The sequence below is a fragment of the Chanodichthys erythropterus genome, chromosome 20 (assembly GCF_024489055.1).
Source record: "Chanodichthys erythropterus isolate Z2021 chromosome 20, ASM2448905v1, whole genome shotgun sequence".
NCBI lineage: Eukaryota > Metazoa > Chordata > Actinopteri > Cypriniformes > Xenocyprididae > Chanodichthys > Chanodichthys erythropterus.
Genome location: NC_090240.1, coordinates 28,361,633 through 28,381,280, shown reverse-complemented (window position 1 = coordinate 28,381,280; position 19,648 = coordinate 28,361,633). Strand labels below are relative to the sequence as shown.

The window sequence follows — 19,648 nt, the reverse complement described above, 5'->3', positions numbered from 1 at the left end:
ATTGTCGTCCACAGGCGTGGTTCAAATGCGGAAGGTTTCACTCTGTCAGTTCCCTAATCTAGTAAACTCATATGGGAATCCACTAGAGCAGGTGTTTCGCGGGACAGTTTTATCTCATGGGGGATTGTTTGAGGAAATCTTGCCCATGTCTTAAGACATTGTGGGACAAAATATTCGGGCCCCCAAAGGGCGATGGAGAAAACAGCGTGAAATCTGACAGTGACTGCACGGGCGGATCTCGTTACGATTCGCAGCCGCAGCCGCAGCCTCCACCTCGACCTCCGAAGACAGTAGTGGACAATGGTGCTGATATTTACACTGCTCTGTGGGACTTTGAGGCACGCGACGGACAGGAGCTGTCGTTCAAAGCTGGTGATATATTCGAGATTATCAACCGTTCCGGTGACTGGTGGAGTGCGAGGAAACTCGACTCATTCGGCCGCGGGGAAACCGGTTTTGTTCCGTTCAATTATGTGGCGCGAGCGGAATCTATACAGTCTCAACCGTGAGTGTCCAAGCTACTTCTGAAAAGTAGTAGTTTGTTAACACTATCTTTATCCTATAGTGTCAAAAGGAGGGATGTTCACTTAAGCTACAACAGTTCAGTCTCTAACAATCTTAATTTCATTGTCACTGTTATAATATAAGCATTTCAAGAATATTTATTGTAAATGTTGCTGGCCACCATAATAATCCATCTTTACATAGGCTAATCATAAATAACGTTAGGTTCTCCAAGACGACTTGGATATTTTAATAGAGTTGGATTTCCATCAAATAGCCTAATCTGGGACGCAATTAAAAGTCTAATCTTAGTATCTCACCTTTGATATCGGACTTTTGTACTGGGTGCCACCACGTACAGACGATTTAAAGGGATAGTTCTCCTGGAAATAAAAATTCTAACATTTACCCGTACAACTTTTTTTCTTTTTCTTTTTTTTGATCCGTACCATTCCCAAATACATACTTAAAGGTGCAATGTGTAAGATTTTCTGTCTGCTAGAGCAGTGTTCGTCAACCAGCAACCAACTAGTGGTCCTTGACATAATGCCAGGGGGTCCTTATAAAATATCTGAATATGAATTTTTGTATATTTTGACATTTCCCATAAAAGAAGATGATAATATATGACTAAATATAGGACAAGTCAACTAACATAGTAGTAAATTACACTCAATTGCGTTTGGTCGTCACAAAGACATTAATGATACCAGTGTGCCAATTTTATTCTGGGGTCCTGAGGATGGTTCCAAATATGACGGGGTCCATTACTCAAAAAAGGTTGAGATTAACTGCGCTAGAGTCCTATTCAAAACAAATGCGTAGCTTGATGGCTCCAAGTTTGAGCGCGGAATCTTGGGACGTGTCTTCACCTCAACGGCAGGTGGAAACTAATTGGGGTATGACTCAGAAATCATGTTCATGGATGCGATTATTAACGTCACTGTAGTATGAAGCAGAGCAGGACCGAGTGTTGTGGGAGCTGAACGAGGCCGCTGGAGCAATAGCGCAACACACGCCTCTCGAGCAGCAAAACTTTTATTATGACACAGTCGCTGACGCCGTTTCCATTTTACTAGTCATAAGTACGAGGTAAAGCAACTCTGTTTATCATATTAGATACATTTGAGTGTGTTGAAAATGTTGTAATGTTACTCTGTGCGTTCGCTCAGTGGCTGCTGTGAGACACTTGTTATGCTGCGTTCACGTCACCTCATATTTACCGGAATCTTGAGATGACAACACGTGACGTTATATATAAAACCGGAAACCGAGGGTAACGCGGGTATGACGCAATTGACAGGCGACTCCTCACAAGTCCCGGAGCCTTGGTTGAAATTGCAATTTTCTCACTATTTACAAATAGTTGCAAACATTTGGGATATTGTAAGTACTCAAGTGAACAAAATATATAACATTGCACCTTTAATCTGTCAATTTTCAAAAAGAATGCAACAGTACAATAGAAATATCATAACATTGCTTAATACACACTAAGTCTTCTGAAGCTTTGGGTAAAGTAAGGACAAAAATGTAAGTTGTTATTCACTGATAATGTTTTCCTCCAGTGAGCTGATAACCGCTGTGAAGGACTAAAGGGTTAGTGAAATTTCTGTCATTAATTACTCACCCTCATGTTGTTCCAAACCTGTAAGACCTTTTATTCATCTTTAGAACACAAATTAAGATATTTTTGATGAAATCTGAGAGCTTTCTGACCTCCCTGTTGAATGTCATAATCAATTCCAAGGCCCAGAAAGGTAGTAAAGACATCGTTAAAATAGTCCATCTGACTACAGGGGTTCAGTACAGTGTCAGTCTCCTACACTGTTCGCATAATAAACACAGTGCAGCACTTCTGGGTTTCTACATCAGAACGCTGGTGCATTATTGGCCGGCTCCTGCATCAGGATTACACGCATGAATCATGCTGCTCACGTGAACAGCGTTGCCCAATACTGAGCCGGCGTTCTGACATAGAACCCGGAAGCGCTGCACTGTGTCAACTGTGTAGAAGACTGACAGGAAAGAGAAGAAATCATAACATAACATTGCTTCATAACATTAACGTTGAACCACTGCAGTCACATGAACGAACATTTTAACGATGTCTTTAGTACCTTTCTGGTAGGTCAGAAAGCTTTTGGATTTCATCAAAAAATATCTTAATTTGTGTTCCGAAGATGAATGAAGGTCTTACTGATTTGGAATGACATGAGGGTGAGTAATTAATGACAGAAAATTAATTTTTGGGTAAACTAACCCTTTAAGCCCTGTTCACCCGAATAACAACTATAAAGATAACTATAACGATAATTATATTAGCATCACACCAATAGATGATATTGTTCTGTTTATTTTAAGTGTGCACTGCAGTAGTGTCGTCTGACGCTTTAAAGGTACAATATGTAAAATTTTTGCAGTAAAATATCCAAAAACCACTAGGCTAGTGTTATATATTTTGTCCAGCTGATTACAAACAATATCTCTAATGTTTTCAACTACTTGTAAATCATGAGAATATTCCCATTCTAAACAGTGACACGGGGCAGTGCAGTCGCCTGTCAATGACGTCAGTTACCTTTGTTACCGCCTTTACTGACGTAGAAACCACATGACAACAGTGCCGTGGACAAATGCGGAAGTAGTGTCTAGTGTCCAGCAAACCACTAGCTTGCTTCAAGCAGTTCCTTATTTACTTCTTGCACGTTTTATGGTGGATTGTGTTACTTATTTATGGAAAATAATTACTGTTTACCATCTGCCGCTGGTTCTGTCGACAAGGACAGCTCCCGTAAACTCATGACCGGAAAAGCGGAAGCGGCGCCAGCGACTGTGTCATAATAAAAGTCCCGCTGCTCGTGAGGCGTGTGTTGATCAATCGCTCCAGCTCCTCGTTCAGCTCCCGCAACACTCGGTCCTGCTCTGCTTCATACTACAGTAACGTTAATAATCGCATCCACGAACATGAGTTCTTCCAGACTCCAATCCCTATTCTTTTGCACCGTCCGTTGAGATGGAGACCACATGTCCCAAGTTTCCGCTCTAAAACTTGGCGTCATCAAACTACGCCTTTGTTTTGAATAGGCTTCTAGTGTCCTCTAGCGGAAAAAAAATATCACAAATTGTACCTTTAAATGCTCAAGCTCTTTAAAGTAGGATGGATTCTGATTAGCTGTTATTGTTTATATCATTCATCAGCTGGAAATATGCAATGAAAGGGACTTCCCTATTCTCAAAGAATTACAATGTTTATTAACAGTGTATTGCCCTTGGTGTGAATGGCCCTTTACTGAGTGAACTGAAACACAGCTGATTGAAAGAAACTGATTAGTCTGATTCGTAAATGACTATTATGTGAATCAGTTTGGTGAATGAGAATGAGAAACAGATCTGATTCAAAGGAATGTGAATTGAATAGTGGATGATCACCTATTATTTATACATTATTAATCACCTGTGCTATCAGCTGTACCCTGTATTGTACGATCTGTGTGTTTTTCTGTATCTTTAGGTGGTTTTTTGGAAAGATGAGTCGTTCTGAAGCACTGAGTAAACTCATGTTACCAGGAAATGATAATGGATCCTTCCTTGTGCGAATTACTGAGAGTGACAGCATGGGCTTCGTGATCTCAGGTGTGTGAGTTTGTCAAAGCATATATCCTTAAAGCTGTAATTGGAGACTGAAGTTCTGAATCTTCTATCTTAGTGAGGACACAGGACAAAGCAAAACACTTCAAGATCTACCAGACTAGTGGTCAGTTCTATGTGGATCCGTCTCCTACATTTGCCAGTGTATTAGAGGTGGTTGAATATTACCGAACTCACCCATTATCCACTTCAGACAAACTGAAGCAACCCTGTATTCGGGTGAGACACTTTTACTCAGTCCTTTTTTCCTCACTCTTCTCTCTTATGCTTGTTTATGTTATATCCCTTATTCACACGCTCTCTTGACTGTTTTGTCATATGAGGAAGTGATTGAAAGAGGTTCTTCATTTTTTTAAGAACATCGGCTTCTGTCTTTTTTTATTAGCTATAGGAAATATTTCCCAACATCAAGAAACTCATTTTTCAGTCTACCACCAAACACATCCTGATGTCTGATTGTAAAGCATCTAACCCAGTAAATATGGGACGTGTATATATAGCTGTGGTAAAAAGCAATTCATTTTTGTACTTACTTCCTGACACCTCTGACTCAACTTCCTGTAGAATAAGCCTCAGGTGCAGGGTCTGTCACCCTCCACAGACGATGAATGGGAGCTGCCTAAAGAAGAATTTACCCTTGGAACGAAGCTGGGTGGTGGCCACTTTGCTGACGTTTACAGTGGCATGTGGAGAAATCAGACTAAAGTGGCCATCAAAATCCTCAAGAAAACTGGTGAGCTCATAGCTAGACAGTCTAGACAGAAGGCTGTTCTGTTTTTACGTCATCTTACCAGAGCATTCCAATACAAGAATATTTTACAACATGAGCCGCCTGGAATGAAGAAAGTGATTAGCGTGATTGATATTCAAAATGGTTTTGGAATAATACCTGCTGATATTTGCTTACATGCAGGCGCAGAACGCACATGCTAGATGGCAGCCAGCTGTAGTTCTTTTAGTGTGTTCAAGTGCAGCTTTTTGGCCCAGACGCAATCGATGCGACGCAACAACATAGTCAGCTTTCGTCGCCGCTAGTTCTTTGACATCTGCTTGGTGTGTCACAGACTTAAAGGATCAGTTCACTTCAGAAATTAAACTTAATAATTTACTCACTTCCATGTCATCCAAGATGTTCATGTCATTCTTCAGTCGAAAAGAAATTAAGGTTTTTGAGGAAAACATTCCAGGATTCTCCATATAGTGGACTTCAACAGTTATCAGCAGGTTGAAAGTATAAAATTTAGTTTGTGCAGCTTCAAAGGGCTTTTCACAGGTGAGGAATAAGGTTCTTATCTAGTGAAACGATTGGTAATTTTCCAAAAAAAAAAAAAAAACACAAATGGTCATCTTGCACTACTGTCCACGACTTACGTAATCATGTTGGAAAGGTCATCTCATTTTCTCCTCCACTTCAAAATCATCCAACATCGTTGTTTTACCTTTTTTTTTGGTAATTTGACTTAGTCTTTGCATGTTTTCTTTGTAATTTTGAAATTGAACCCCAGTGAATTCCTCTATATGGAGAAAAATCCAGGAATGTTTTCGTCAAAAACCTTAATTTCTTTCTGACTGAAGAAAGAAAGACAAACATCTTGGATGATATGGGGATGACTAAATTATCAGGAAATTTTAAAGGTGCTCTAAGTTATCCTGGGTGGATGTAACTTCCTGTTGACGTTCAAAGTTGTCAAACAAAACAGAGGGTAGCTAGACCCTCCCTCCTCCTCCTCCTCCCCCTCCCCTCCGTGCTTCCTGAAACAGTAATGAACGCGCATTTAAAATCATTCTTGTCGGTTATTGGCTGGAGCGTGTTTATTTTGTTAAGTGGTCCAGGCTGCACCAGTTTATTTTTATTGTCATTTTCGGAGCTTGTGGCGACTACAGAGACCGCATTTTTTTTACAGTGTGTTCAGGGGACAGGCAGCTAGCGGATAGTGAGGAGATGTTTGCTGTATGTGACAAAAAATGTTTTGGCCTAAAAACGCGTGACATCGCTTAGAGCACCTTTAATTCTGAAGTGAACTGATCCTTTAAGCCATAGACCGAGTTTCAACTTTGCATTTGAGCTTTTTCTTTTTATCCAAAAGAAGTTCTGGCTGTGAAATGAATTAGATTTTGTTACCTGTAGTTAAATCTCTATACTGCAGTGGTGAGACAGTCTAAAGATGTAACCAATCATTCTTACATATTCGGGTCTTTATCGACCCGGATCTTTATCTAACACGGAAGGATCTCTACCTGTCGTGATGATATAATTACATATTTTATTATCACAATACAATCACAGAAGAATAAAATAAATCGTATTTTGTTACCTTTTGGAGCTTGAAAGGGCTCAGTTTGAGCAGATGTTTTATGCCATCATCACTGTCATCCTCAGAGCTCATTTCCCAGTAAATTCAGCAAATAATGGGCTAGTTTTATGTTTGAGGTCGAGAATATGAGCCCATTCGTGATCTCAAACATATTCTCAAAACTATATAATTTTCAGCATCTTCAAAATCAATATTTCGATCACTAACAGCTTCACCAGATCCATCCAGTAACAGTTACAGTCATATTTGATTGCGTTCAGTACTTGCTCTGCAGTAAATCGCTGAGCCATTTCATGTTTTGCTTATTCTTTCGTTTTTTGTCTGAATGAATCGTCACTTCATCACTGTGTATCAGACATTGCCACCTTGTGGAATAAAGGTGAATTGGACTTAAGGTGAATTGGACTTAAAAAATGAATGAACAGGAGGGTAGTGAATGACGTCCCGGGTCACTAAAGACCCGAGGTATGCATTTACGGGTTAAATGAAGAAATGTATACAATCTATACACATAATTCATTCTAAAGAGTAGTGTTTACACACCACACAAAGCACGCAATTGCATGGGGCCCCGCAATTTCTCCCTACGTGATATTCGGTTATATGCCTTACACCCACTAGGAAAGGTCAAGGATTTCTGTATATCCACTTAAAAAAGTGAGAGGATATGGATTTGGCATTCTTTAATGTGGCGTGACAGATCGCTGTAGCCTCAGTTCAAGAGAAGCGGCAGCCTGACGCGCACATGAACTGATCCGCTTTAATAACAGTTACAGCGTGAAATAAACATGAATGAACATACAGAACAACTTACCGAAATCCGTATCATGTCTTGTGTAATCGCTTACTCAGTGTAACTCACACTGCGGAACTGCGGAAAGATGATAATAAAAAAGCTAGTGAACAAACAAATGTAAATGTCACATTTACCTCAGAACAAACATATTCATTCAACCATCATTTAAATGTTTATATTTAAAAAAACGAAATTGGAGTAGAAATCATTTTAAAGTTAGTAGGCCTGTTATAAATGTATTATTTTAAACATTTCCTTAAGTGTAATTTAAGTTTGTAAAAAAAAAAAAATTGGTTTGTTTTAACCTTCAATATTAATGTACTGATTCCCATGTGTATTATACAGCTATGATAAATGTGCATTGAAAATTGCCAGCTGATAAAACCTATGATCCAAGGGCCATTTTCATGTTATATGGTGATTGACAGTAAACAGTAAAAATCAGTCCAGTCTCTCCAGCTTTAAATGTCATTGACTTTTAAAGTCTTGTGTTGCTTATAATAAATTGGCATGTTGATAACACACACATAAGCAGTCTTTCAAAATGCTCTCAATTACATGTAGCCTAGATCAGAAACATACTATGCATTAGTGAGTGTGGTGTTGCTTATGGGGTGTCGCTCTGGGACAGGTGAGTATGAGGCAGGGAGGGAAAAAAATCATAGTATACTCACTACAAAAAAGTAGACAGACCTCACATTTAGCCTTAGATGTCCCTGGATCATAGGTTTTATCAGCTGGCAATTTTCAATGCACATTTAAGACCACAGGTTAATGCAGTGGATCAAAAGAGCTTTATGCCTCATTATAAGATATATGTAATGAATTAAACAATTAAACACTTACACTTTCATAAATCTATATCAGGAAATAGAATAAACACAAAGAAAATTCAACACAAGTGTTTGAACAGCCTTTTCTCAAGAAAAAACACTTCAAAAGTAAGATACACAATACTCCAGACAGAACCATGGGATCTGCTGGGATTTCTTGCTTTTGCTAGTTACAGTGTTCCGGAATTTCCTTCAGGGAAGGAACTGAAGCATGACATGGATAGGCAATTTTTGGATGTAAATGAGTAATGTGACATTGGGCAGAAATCAGCTGCATAATTCAAACAAAATAAATCCATCCTTATGAAGGCAACCTTCTGCTTTGCAGCCTTAGGGCATGAATACCTTACAATTTTAACAACCAGCGGTTTCTGATTGTACATTGCACACATTACTGGTGAGGTAAATGTAAGTCATGCACAATGGCAGTGATCCTCAACATTACACTTGTAAATCTGCAACTGAATACCTCAAGCAGAAAAAGGAATAATGTGGAATAAATGCTGTACTACAGATACATTTCAGTATACACTTTTGTTTTGTTCTTCAATAATAAAAAAATCTAAACTTTAATACAAGATTAATTTACTTTTATAATGAGTTATTTCTTATATCATTAGTATTTTTTTTTCTTGTTTAAAGCATTCAGCTAACAAAGTTCAATGATTGTTTAAAACAATACTAATGCTAATTAAGATAAGTAAGCAATAAGGTACGAGAGGCTGTGCTGTATCGTGAATAATGCACGGCTGAAGGGCGTTGTTAGGTATGACGCGAAGCGGAGCAATACAGCACTAACCTTGAGTACCTTATTGCTTTTATAAAACGATTACCACACTATACAAATATTAAAGCCAAAAATATGCATCAATGCAACTTTCATGAAGTAAAGTTTCACTAAAAGCCTTCCTTCCGCCGGAAAAAATAGGCCCTGACTATAAACAGCAACAGAAGTTACATTATTACGCCATTAGATGGCGACAAAGACTGTCTTTATGAGTGTGTCAGTCAGTGGCGAAGACTTTTACATTGAAAACATTGAATTGTTGTGAAAACAAAACAAGACGCAGCTGACAAATGCTTTGAATAGCACTGTCAGTCACGGGAAAACCCCTTAACTGTTAAAAGGACAAGATAATACATCGGACATTTAAACAGATTTTTTATTATGAACATAGAACTGACCTGAAGGAAAATGCTAAATCTGAATGCAGGTAATAAACGTGATCTTTTTCTCACAATACTCTTCTACTAATACAGTAAGCTTCAATGAACAATATCAACTGAGAACAAACTGTTTATGTCGCTAAGAGTGGTTGCTAGGGTGTGTAGTGATACACAGAACCGTTGGGTGAAGCGGTCATAGCCGTGTTTTATCGTGAATAAAACAACTATTGAATCAAGGACAGGAACTAACCGTTTTATAAAAAATAATAAAATATTTGTATCTAATAAATATTAAATATATTTTTATAAATAAAATACATATATTTTTACTAAATAAATACAATAATAAATATTATTTTTGTCTTTTAATATTCTTTTTTTCTTTTTTTTACCACAGATGCGGTGGTGGAGAAGGAATTTCATTTGGAGGTGCAGATCTTGAAGCGTCTGCGTCACAGGCACCTGATTGCACTCTTCGCCGTCTGTACTTCCTCCATCCCATTTTATATCATCACAGAACTAATAGAGAAGGGCGACTTGCTTAATTTCCTCAGAAGTCAGTGTCATTGTCCACTATTGATGTCTTACATTTAAGTGAATGTGTTACTCTAATATTAAAGTTTTTTCTTGTGGGTGTGATTATGCTGTCTCAAGTTCTCAATTTTATATTCAGGTGGACAGGGTAGGTTTTTGGAAATGGAGTCTCTGATTGACATGGCAGCTCAAGTAGCAGATGGGATGGCATATTTAGAGGCAAGTCACAGTATTCATCGAGACCTTGCTGCAAGAAATGTTCTAGTCGGAGAGGGCTATCTCTGCAAAATTGCTGATTTTGGCCTAGCTCGAGTCATTAAGGTGAGCAAACAAGATATGCTGATTATTTTTTTAAATGACTTCACAGTTTGCATCTTAGGCGTATGATGTAATAGATTATGTTACTAACTACAATTTTTGTCATGTAATTTGAAATGAATAACGGCAACTTCAAGCACTGAATTTGTTTATTTGCTTCCTGCTTTATGGAAATAGGCTATCAGGAACAGTGGGTCTTATTCATTAAGCATGTGTACGCACATATTTGTGCGTGAAATGTACTAAGGAACGATTTTAAGAACAAATCAATATTCACCAAAAATGTTGTTCTATAATTCTAAATTTACGACAAAATAAAGGAACAGCTGAAAACACTCGTACACAAAAAAAGCTCTTACTCTTGAACGGCTTTGTGTTAAGAAGTTATATAAATATCAAATATCATCATAACAAGACTATAATTACATTACAGTATGTTACATTAATGCATTATATGATCCATATGTAAAACTATATAATAAAATAATACAATTTAATCCTAAATACATTTCATCCAGGGGTGTTTTCTCTGAGGAGGTAAGGGAGGCAGTGTCTCCTCAAAAAAATAGAATGAGAAAATAATCCATATTACAAAAATAACAATGCAAATTACAAAATGCGACATTAAAAGTCACATGTTTTCTAAATTAACACTGTCCAACAGCGACACCTGCAGGTGAAGTTACATTGGTAGTCCTGCCTCCTCTCCCCTCATAGAAAATCAATAGACCCCCTAAAGCATGCTGTGGGTAATCGAGAATGAATGGAGGAAAGTCACGTGAGAGGAGGCAATGCCTCCATTGCACTATGAATGGATGAAATTGGTTGTGATTGGTTTGTGCGATAAATTGTTGTTTATGTGCGTCAGTCTGAATGGACAAAATAATGGCGTCAATGGGAAGATTAATTGAAAAGTAAGTAAACAGCTCAGCATATATATATATATATATATATATATATATATATATATATAGATATAGATATAGATAGATAGATATATATAGTTATCACCGCTTTATGTCATATCATGTTAAAATCAAATTTAAAAAGAGCCGAAAACATGATGATGGGGTTTTAGTGCAATCATCTTGGTGAAATTAAAGGTGGGATCAGTAGATTCTGAAAAACACTGTTGGACATTGTTGATATTTGAAATCTACCCAAACAAACCCACCCCTATCTTCATTGCTCCACCTCTAAAACTCACTCTCCAATCCTAACCACCCTGCTCCGAGTCGGTCTTGAACACTGGCCCAATTGCTGCTGGCAGGCAAGGCAAGTGTACTAAAAATGACACTAAACACCGCATTCCCTAGCGGTCATCAGTGTGCAGGGGTTTACCTGCACTTTATTCAATAGATTGCTTAAAAGCAAGCAGCTTTACAGTATCAAACATGAAAAACAGTGTCAGTGCCTCATTCAATCAGAAGCACAACTTTATTTTGTATTAAAAAGCAGCTATCCAAGGTGTTCATGTTTTCACCCGTGGAGATCTTACCTCAACAAACTCGACAGATGAAATGAGGCAGAGAAGAGTTCCACGTGAAAGAAGGCGGAGCCTCAGCGCACACCTCCTGTTACATTATTGTCACAGACCAATGGTAGTACGTAGGTGTTTTGCAGCTGGAGCAAACTTTTTCTGAAGGCCCCAATATACTTAAAGGGTTAGTTCACCCAAAAACGAAAATTATGTCATTAATGACTCACCCTCATGTCATTCCAAACCCGTAAGACCTCCGTTCATCTTCGGAGCACAGTTTAAGATATTTTAGATTTAGTCCAAGAGCTTTCTGTCCCTCCATTGAAAGTGTTTGTACAGTAGACTGTCCATGTCCAGAAAGGTAATAAAAACATCATCAAAGTAGTTGTGACATGTGACATCAGTGGGTTAGTTAGAAGTTTTTGAGGGTGAGTCATTAATGACATAATTTTCATTTTTGGGTGAACTAACCCTTTAAAATCGAAGAACAAACTGATGTGATGTCATTTTGAACAAAATCAGGCTGAAACCAAGTTCGTTTTGGGAGTTCAAAACCGGTTGCCAAAGCGAACTCACAGGAAAAGTTTGCTCTAGCTGCAAAACACCTTCATACTACCATTGGTAACTATTGAATAAAGTGCTATATACTGTAAATAAACGTGACTGGAGTGCTAATTTGCAGAGCTTGTGCTAACATATCAATGTTGTTATGATCAGACGCTTTTTCTAATTTTTGTTGTTTATTTTGTTACTGAGAAGAAAGTGCACAGCACATATTTTCATATTCATCTAAACGTCGCTCTCAGCAGTGTGGGCGGCGTCAGATGTTCGATTACAGTACATCTCTGTTCACGAATTTCAAACTTCTTTTTACCCCTTAACGAAGACTGAAATAGAACTTTGTTTGAAGTATATCGGGGCCTTGAGAGTTCGTTTTGGCAAGCTGTTTCGAACTCCAAAAACAAACTTCATTTTGGCCTGATTTTGTTCGTTCTTCGATTTCATTTTAGTGAATGAGACCCAGTGTTTTTTTATCATGGTCCAGTGAAATGCATTCATGTCTCTTAGCTATATATTAAGAATCATATATGCAGGGGTGCACATAAGAGGTACGCAGGTACGCATGCGCGGTAAAAATAAACTCTGCGTACCAGAAAACATGGAGGGAAGCGCTTTTGAGTACCGGTTCACAGGGATAGGTTTACTTACTGGAGTAGGATTTTTCTCCATCTCTGGTAAGATAGCAATCATCATAATATGTGTGTTCTTTAATTATTAGGTGTGCAACGGATCGCAATTAATCCGTGATCCATACGGATAAGGTCCAACGGTTCGGCACGCATGTGATTCGCGGATTAACTGCTATATTTAACCATCATAGAGTGAAAGTTTGTAATTTGGACGTGTTTTGTATCGCCAATTAACACATTCAAACGACTTTAAAAGCGGAAGAAGAGGCAAAAATCGGGACTCGCGAACTGTAATCTGTGCGCACAGCCCCCCGAAACGCGTGCATGATGAGAGTCGATGGTGCGTTCACACCGGACGCGAATGAAGCGGTAAGCTCGAGTGATTTACATGTTAAGTCAATGCAAAGACGCGAATTGACATCCTGCGGCGCGAATGACGCGGCGCGAATTGAGCGATTCGCGCGAATCGCGCAAGTTGAAAAATCTGAACTTTGGCGAATTTCCGCGCCGCGTTAACCAATCAGGAGCTTGCTCTAGTAGTGACGTGACATAGCGAGCTGAGGCAGAAATTCGAAACAACAATGGAGGACAAAATCATCGTCGCTGTACATCTTCATACATTTATAGAAACAGAAATAAAAAGGATCGTGTTTGAAAGAAAGTGAGTGAGGAGGTCGGACAATCTGATAAGTTGTAAAAAACGGTCTTTATTCAATTTGAGCTATATATATATATATATATATATATATATATATATATATATATATATATATATATATATATTAAGACTACAAGCCAACTAAAGACGACCAATTGAGCTTATTCGCTGTAATTTACAATTATTTCCCCACTGACAAGTTGTGTTTATTCAGAGGAAGTGTGCAGAAAGCAGTGGGAGAGTCTGGGACACATAAAGGAGCGGGAGAGCCCCTCTTATGACGCGAATTCGCGTCTGTTGTGAAGGGATTTTCACGCGCGAATGAAGCGAGTAAACTCAAAATGTTCAAGCGTCCAACTACGCGCGAATAGCGCGATTTATTCGCGCAAGTCGCGTCTGGTGTGAACACAGCATAGCGCTCGAACACCGAATTAATTCCGCTTTCGCGTTTACTTGCGCTTGAAAGGAAACATACACACAACATTATGTCAAAATGCCTGTCTCGGCAAGTATTCTCTCGGTTATGTCATAAGTGAAGTGTTGAGAAAGAAACCGGATGTGTGTCAGTTATTTGGTCCGTGCTTTCCTTCTTAAAGTGACAGCAGCCTTTGCTGTCATTAATGTTAGTAAAAAAAAAAAATCATTATCATCATCTATGTACGAGAGAAAAGAAGATAGTGAGGAGAGCAGTCAGGAGGAAAGTGATTAGGACAGCTTTTAGGATGTCGCGTAAAGTGTGAGTACCAAGCAAAATCTCCAGGTACTCCCTTGAGAACCAGACCAAAAAAGTTATGTGCACCCCTGCATATATGAACCATTATCATCAAATTCACCAATCCCGAGAGTGATTTTATATCATTTTTAAGTGCTCTTCAGCTCACAAATTTTTTCAATGAAGTTGTATTTTACCATGTCTAGGAGCCTGTTTATGTATCTGATGACAAGAAAATACCATATAAATGGACCGCACCTGAGGCTATCAGTCGTGGCCATTTCTCAAGTAAATCTGATGTCTGGTCATTTGGGATTCTCCTTTATGAGATTGTCACGCGTGGAGGCGTGCCTTACCCAGGTCAGTTTCAACATGCTAATTGTTGTATCATGTTTTTGTTTTTTGTTTTCAGTTTGAAACTAAATATTTATAATTTATATTTATAATGTTTTTAATCATTTTGTATGTTTTGTTATTATAAATTATAATATAGATTTTGAGCTGTTTGGATTTTCACAGTGTTTTGTCAGACTACTGAAATAAAATACGCAAACAGACTTTTAAGTGTTTATTTTATTGTACTTGATCTATTTGCATCTGTAAATTTCAGTTACAATATACATCTTTAAAGTGGTGTTTTCTGAGTTTTTTCTCTTGGACTGAATCAGAAATCTCCACTTTTGTAGCACCAGAATTTACACTTTTATCCATTTTTACATTTGTGATTGTTCATTTATCTTTTGCCTGGTTTTATATAACATTTTATTCCTAAAAACATTTTTTTTTGTTGTTGTTTCTATTAATTGACAGTATTTTTTGATTTATGCAGTGATAAAATGAGATATCAAAAATCCCTTCAGTAAAAACGTAAAGGGGTAAACAAGAATTCAGATTTCTGTTCTGGAAGAGTATGCAAATGTGTGCATATTTAATTAGAGAATACCTCATTTGCATATTCAGACATAATATGTCAGAAAACTTGTAATATATAAGAAAGTTTGTGATGCTTAATGTAATCAGTGAACTGATTTTCACCCTATTCACCTGGGGTGTCTTGCCTTAAAGTCAAATCAAATATCAAAATTGACCCTGTTTACTAGTCTTGTGGTAAACAATTTATCCATGCAAGTTAATACAAAGAAAAAAAATGTTCGTCATGGTAATCTTTAATTAAAATCTGAAAATTTGCTTCCACTCTGGAATGGTGTTTCTTCTCCTATGACGTCAGTTTGATGGCTTGGGTTGAATTTCCTTAACCACTTCCCTGCTAAAATAAACCCCCGCCATCTATTCAATATTCCCTTTCACTTGGAGATAAAACACAGAAGTAAAGTCGGTTGCAACTTCTTGGTTCACGGGGGCTATAAAGACCTTAACATTTAAATCTGTTTATTGAAGCTATTATCTTCTTTTATAGGTTATCAGCCTGGTGAGGTGTATAGTCTCGTCGCAGAAAGACACTATAGAATGCCTTCACCACCCGATTGTCCACAGGTCATTTACAACATCATGAGATCTTGCTGGAGAATAGATCCAGGGGACCGTCCCACTTTTGATGCTCTGAGGCTTGAACTAGATCAAGCGACTCAATATGAAGTTTTGGGCACATATCCCGTGGATCCTGAAGACTGACTGTTAACAATTGCAACAGACGCAACGTATAATCATCTTTCAATCATCTTTGATGAATAAGCTTAATAACTGTAGTAATTAGTCCGCCATAACAGATTTCAGATCACGAGGAAGATTCACACATGAAGCACTTTTTGGGACCACTAAGGGAAAATAATAATTTATTTGTTTTTAGACTTGGAGCAATAATTTTTGACTGAGTTTAATGAGATAGATGCTGTAGTTGTTGTTTTGTTGTTGTTGTTGTTGTTGTTGTTTTAAATGTATAATAAACTGTGATGTTCTCAGGTAGAGTTGACTGATTAAAAGACCATGAAGCTATTTTAAATCTATAATCAACAGTCAGTTCAGGGGCATTAAAATACAAGTTAAAATGAGTAATCTAATTAAAATTGTAAAATCTTAATATTGAATGTATGCATGTGCTTGTTTTTAATGTTTTTTCCTCTTTTCAAGCCTTGTGAAAAGGAATATAGAGGAATATTCCATCATACAAGTGGCATTATCATATTAAGTATGAAGCAGATGAACATGTGCAAAATGCTGTAAAACAAATAAGATATCATGCTGCCTTAAGTTGATTTGTACACTTTTGTAAATATTGTGCTGTATTGTCTGTAATATACTTTATTGTATATTATAATGTATTGCATTGTTAATGTTTACAGCAATTCACTAAAACAAATTCCTTGTGGCAAACTGATAAACACATGCCAAATCACACACAAATATGTTAAAGCTCCTTGGTTTAGATTATTCATTAGTTGTCATTTAATTTTTTTTTAATCACAGCCTCATAATGGGCATAATCCTGATGTGTGTCTCAATTGCGGTTAACTGCATTGTTTAAGGAAACTATGATGGGGCAGGATTGCGATCATATTTTATGAAATTTGACTGCCTTATCTGCAAATTCAAAGGTCTTTGGACTATAATTATATAACAATGTTTATTTGTTTTGGCAGATGTAATGCTCTATATTGATGCGGGTGCTAATGGATTGTTCAAACTAGCTATGCTTCTCACAATAGGTGAACCAATGAATCAGGCCTGCACAATATGAAATGCTACCAGCAGATGGCGACACATCATTATTTGTTATTTTGGTGATGAGCTGTAGCTTTCAAGTCTGTATTTTATTTAATGGCATGTCATCATAGTGCAGACATCATAAAGCATGAAACTGCAATATACATTATATATATATATATATATATATATATATATATATATATATATATATATATATATATATATATATATATATATATATATATATATATATATATATATATATATATATATATATATATATATATATATATATATTATTATTATTATTATTATATATATATGAACCAATTGCAAAATCTCAGAATTGTCCATAAGACAAAAGAAAAGCTGAATTTATAAATATGACCCAATTCAAATGTTTAGGAACACTTGATTCTTAATACTGTGTGTGGTTACCTGATGATCCACAACTGTTTTTATGTTTTGTGATGGTTGATCATGAGTCACTTGTTTGTCATGAGCAGTTTAACTGCCCAATATTCTTCAAAGAAATCCTCCAGGTCCCAAAACTAATTCCATTTTCCAGCATGTTTGCATATTTGAACCCTTTCTAACAGTGACAGCAGGATTTTGAGATCCATCTTTTCACACTGAGGACATCTGAGGGACTCAAACACAACTAGTAAAAAAAGGTTCAAACATTCACTGATGCTCCAGAAGGATAAAGATGCCCAAATATTTCTTATTTTGTTTAAATATCTTTTTTTCTTCTTCTTTTTTTCCATTTAGTACTGCCCTTTGGAAGCAAGAGAAGACACTTAAATGTTTGCCAGAAGACAAATTAAGTACAATATTCCTTGATCTTCAAATTCAAAGGGTTTTCACCCCCCGACTCTTAATGCATCGTGTTTCCTTCCGGAGCATCAGTGAATGTTTGAACCTTTTTTAATATTTGTATTTGAGTCCCTCAGTTGTCCTCCATGTGAAAAGACGGATCTCAAAATCATACATTCACTGCTGGAATGGGTTCAAATATGCAAAAGATGCTGGAAATCTGAAGAATTTTCGGGAGCTGGAGGATTTTTCTGAAGAACAGAGCTCAGTTTAACTGCTCAGGACAAACAAGAGACTCATGAACAACCATCACAAAAAAACAAAAAAAAAACAAACAGTGGTAGATGATCCAGGTAACCACACACAGTATTAAGAATCAAGGGTTCACAAACTTTTGAGCGGGTCGTTTTTATAAATTCTGATCCTGTGGACCATATAACATTTTTTTTTATCTTAAATATCTGACTCAGGACAGTACTAAATAAAAAATAGCATACTTATTGAATGATCCCTCTTATTTTGTTGATTCACAAGCTTTCAAGCAGCACCGTATATATATATATATATATATAATAAAGGAATGATTCATGAACATGTTCAATAATGTACTTGGCCTGTCCATAAACACTGCAACCTTCATGCTTTCACTACAACAACAAACACAATATACCCCTATGGAGGCTCTGACATGGTAAAGTTTAAACTGTTATGTGTTTGAACTACTGACAAGACCTGCTGATGTATGGGATCAAGTTCGTCATTGTCATTATCTTCATAGGAGACAGGGTCATTCCTATTCCTTTTACGAAGCACATTTACTGCATATATTTCTTTATATAGCTTAATAGCGTAAATATCAAACACACTATTTTAAAGAGAATAAAATATGCTATGTATTTATTTCTTTTTTAATCACAGTATCACAATGTGAACATGGGTGAATTTTCATTTTTGGTGTTTCCAATTTTGGTGCAGTAACATTTAAAGTCACCTTGAAATCAAAATGTAAAATTCTTATTTTTTTTATAGAATATTGCAGTATTTACTATAAATGATTTATCATCCATGCACTTCATTATTTAAAAAAAAAAAAATGAATGTGCCCTCATAATTAAAATAACTTCCCCTCCCTCTTGCAGCGACATCTCTTCTCTGATGACATGTTTACTGGCGCGAGGGCGGGACAATCACAAGTCCCACCCTACATTTGTTCGAGAAGATGTTTAACTTGATATGGGGAAGAAAATTCTGTTTCATGCCGAAATTAAAACAATTTATTAAGAAATATTACAAGCGTTTCTTTGTTTTTCTGTCTTCAAATCATTTTATAAGCTTTATAAGTTTCACTTTCCACCCTGTTAGTGTTTTTAAATTTCCATTTAACTAACAAAATCTAGTTCCTTATGACATCATCCTCCAGGAAGTGATTTATTTTTGTGGGAAAACAAAGGCACAGACATTGGTACGTAGTCTATTATTGCTGTAGCCTATTTGAGGGTTATTTTACCCAAAAATTTAAATTCTGTTATTAGTTACTCACCCTCATGTCGTTCCACACCTGTAAGACCTTCGTTCATCTTCAGAACACAAATTAAGATATTTTTGATGAAATCTGAGAGGTATATGATTTGTCCATAGACAGCAATGTAACCAAAACTTTCAAAGTCCAGAAAGATCATTTTCTAAAAAGTTGACATGACTGCAGTGGTCCAACCTTAATGTTATGAAGTGACGAGAATACTTTTTGCGCACAAAAACAAAACCAAAATAATGACTTTATTCAACAATTTTTTCTCTTCCCTGTCAGTCTGTTACACAGTTGGTGCATTGAAGGCATTGCAGAGCTTCCCTGTTTATGCCAGAACGCCAACGCGTGCATCGTGGTGCTCGCGTGAACACAGCCTCGGCCAATACTGAGCCTGTGTTCGGACATAAACATGGAAGCTCTGCAATGCCTTCACTGCACCAACTGCATACAATTTTTGAAAAATTGTTGAACAAATTCTTTAT

General features: G+C 37.0%; 1 protein-coding gene across 1 annotated transcript; it reads left to right on the top strand.

The window, feature by feature from the left end:
- The first annotated feature begins 42 nt into the window (after positions 1-42).
- ptk6b (PTK6 protein tyrosine kinase 6b) lies at positions 43-16,951 on the top strand. Its single transcript, XM_067370415.1, has 8 exons — positions 43-505; positions 4,019-4,140; positions 4,214-4,374; positions 4,720-4,888; positions 9,664-9,822; positions 9,940-10,121; positions 14,365-14,518; positions 15,576-16,951. Exons 1-8 carry the CDS (start codon positions 117-119, stop codon positions 15,788-15,790), a joined length of 1,551 nt encoding a protein of 516 aa, XP_067226516.1. The 5' UTR covers positions 43-116; the 3' UTR covers positions 15,791-16,951.
- Positions 16,952-19,648: the final 2,697 nt, after the last annotated feature.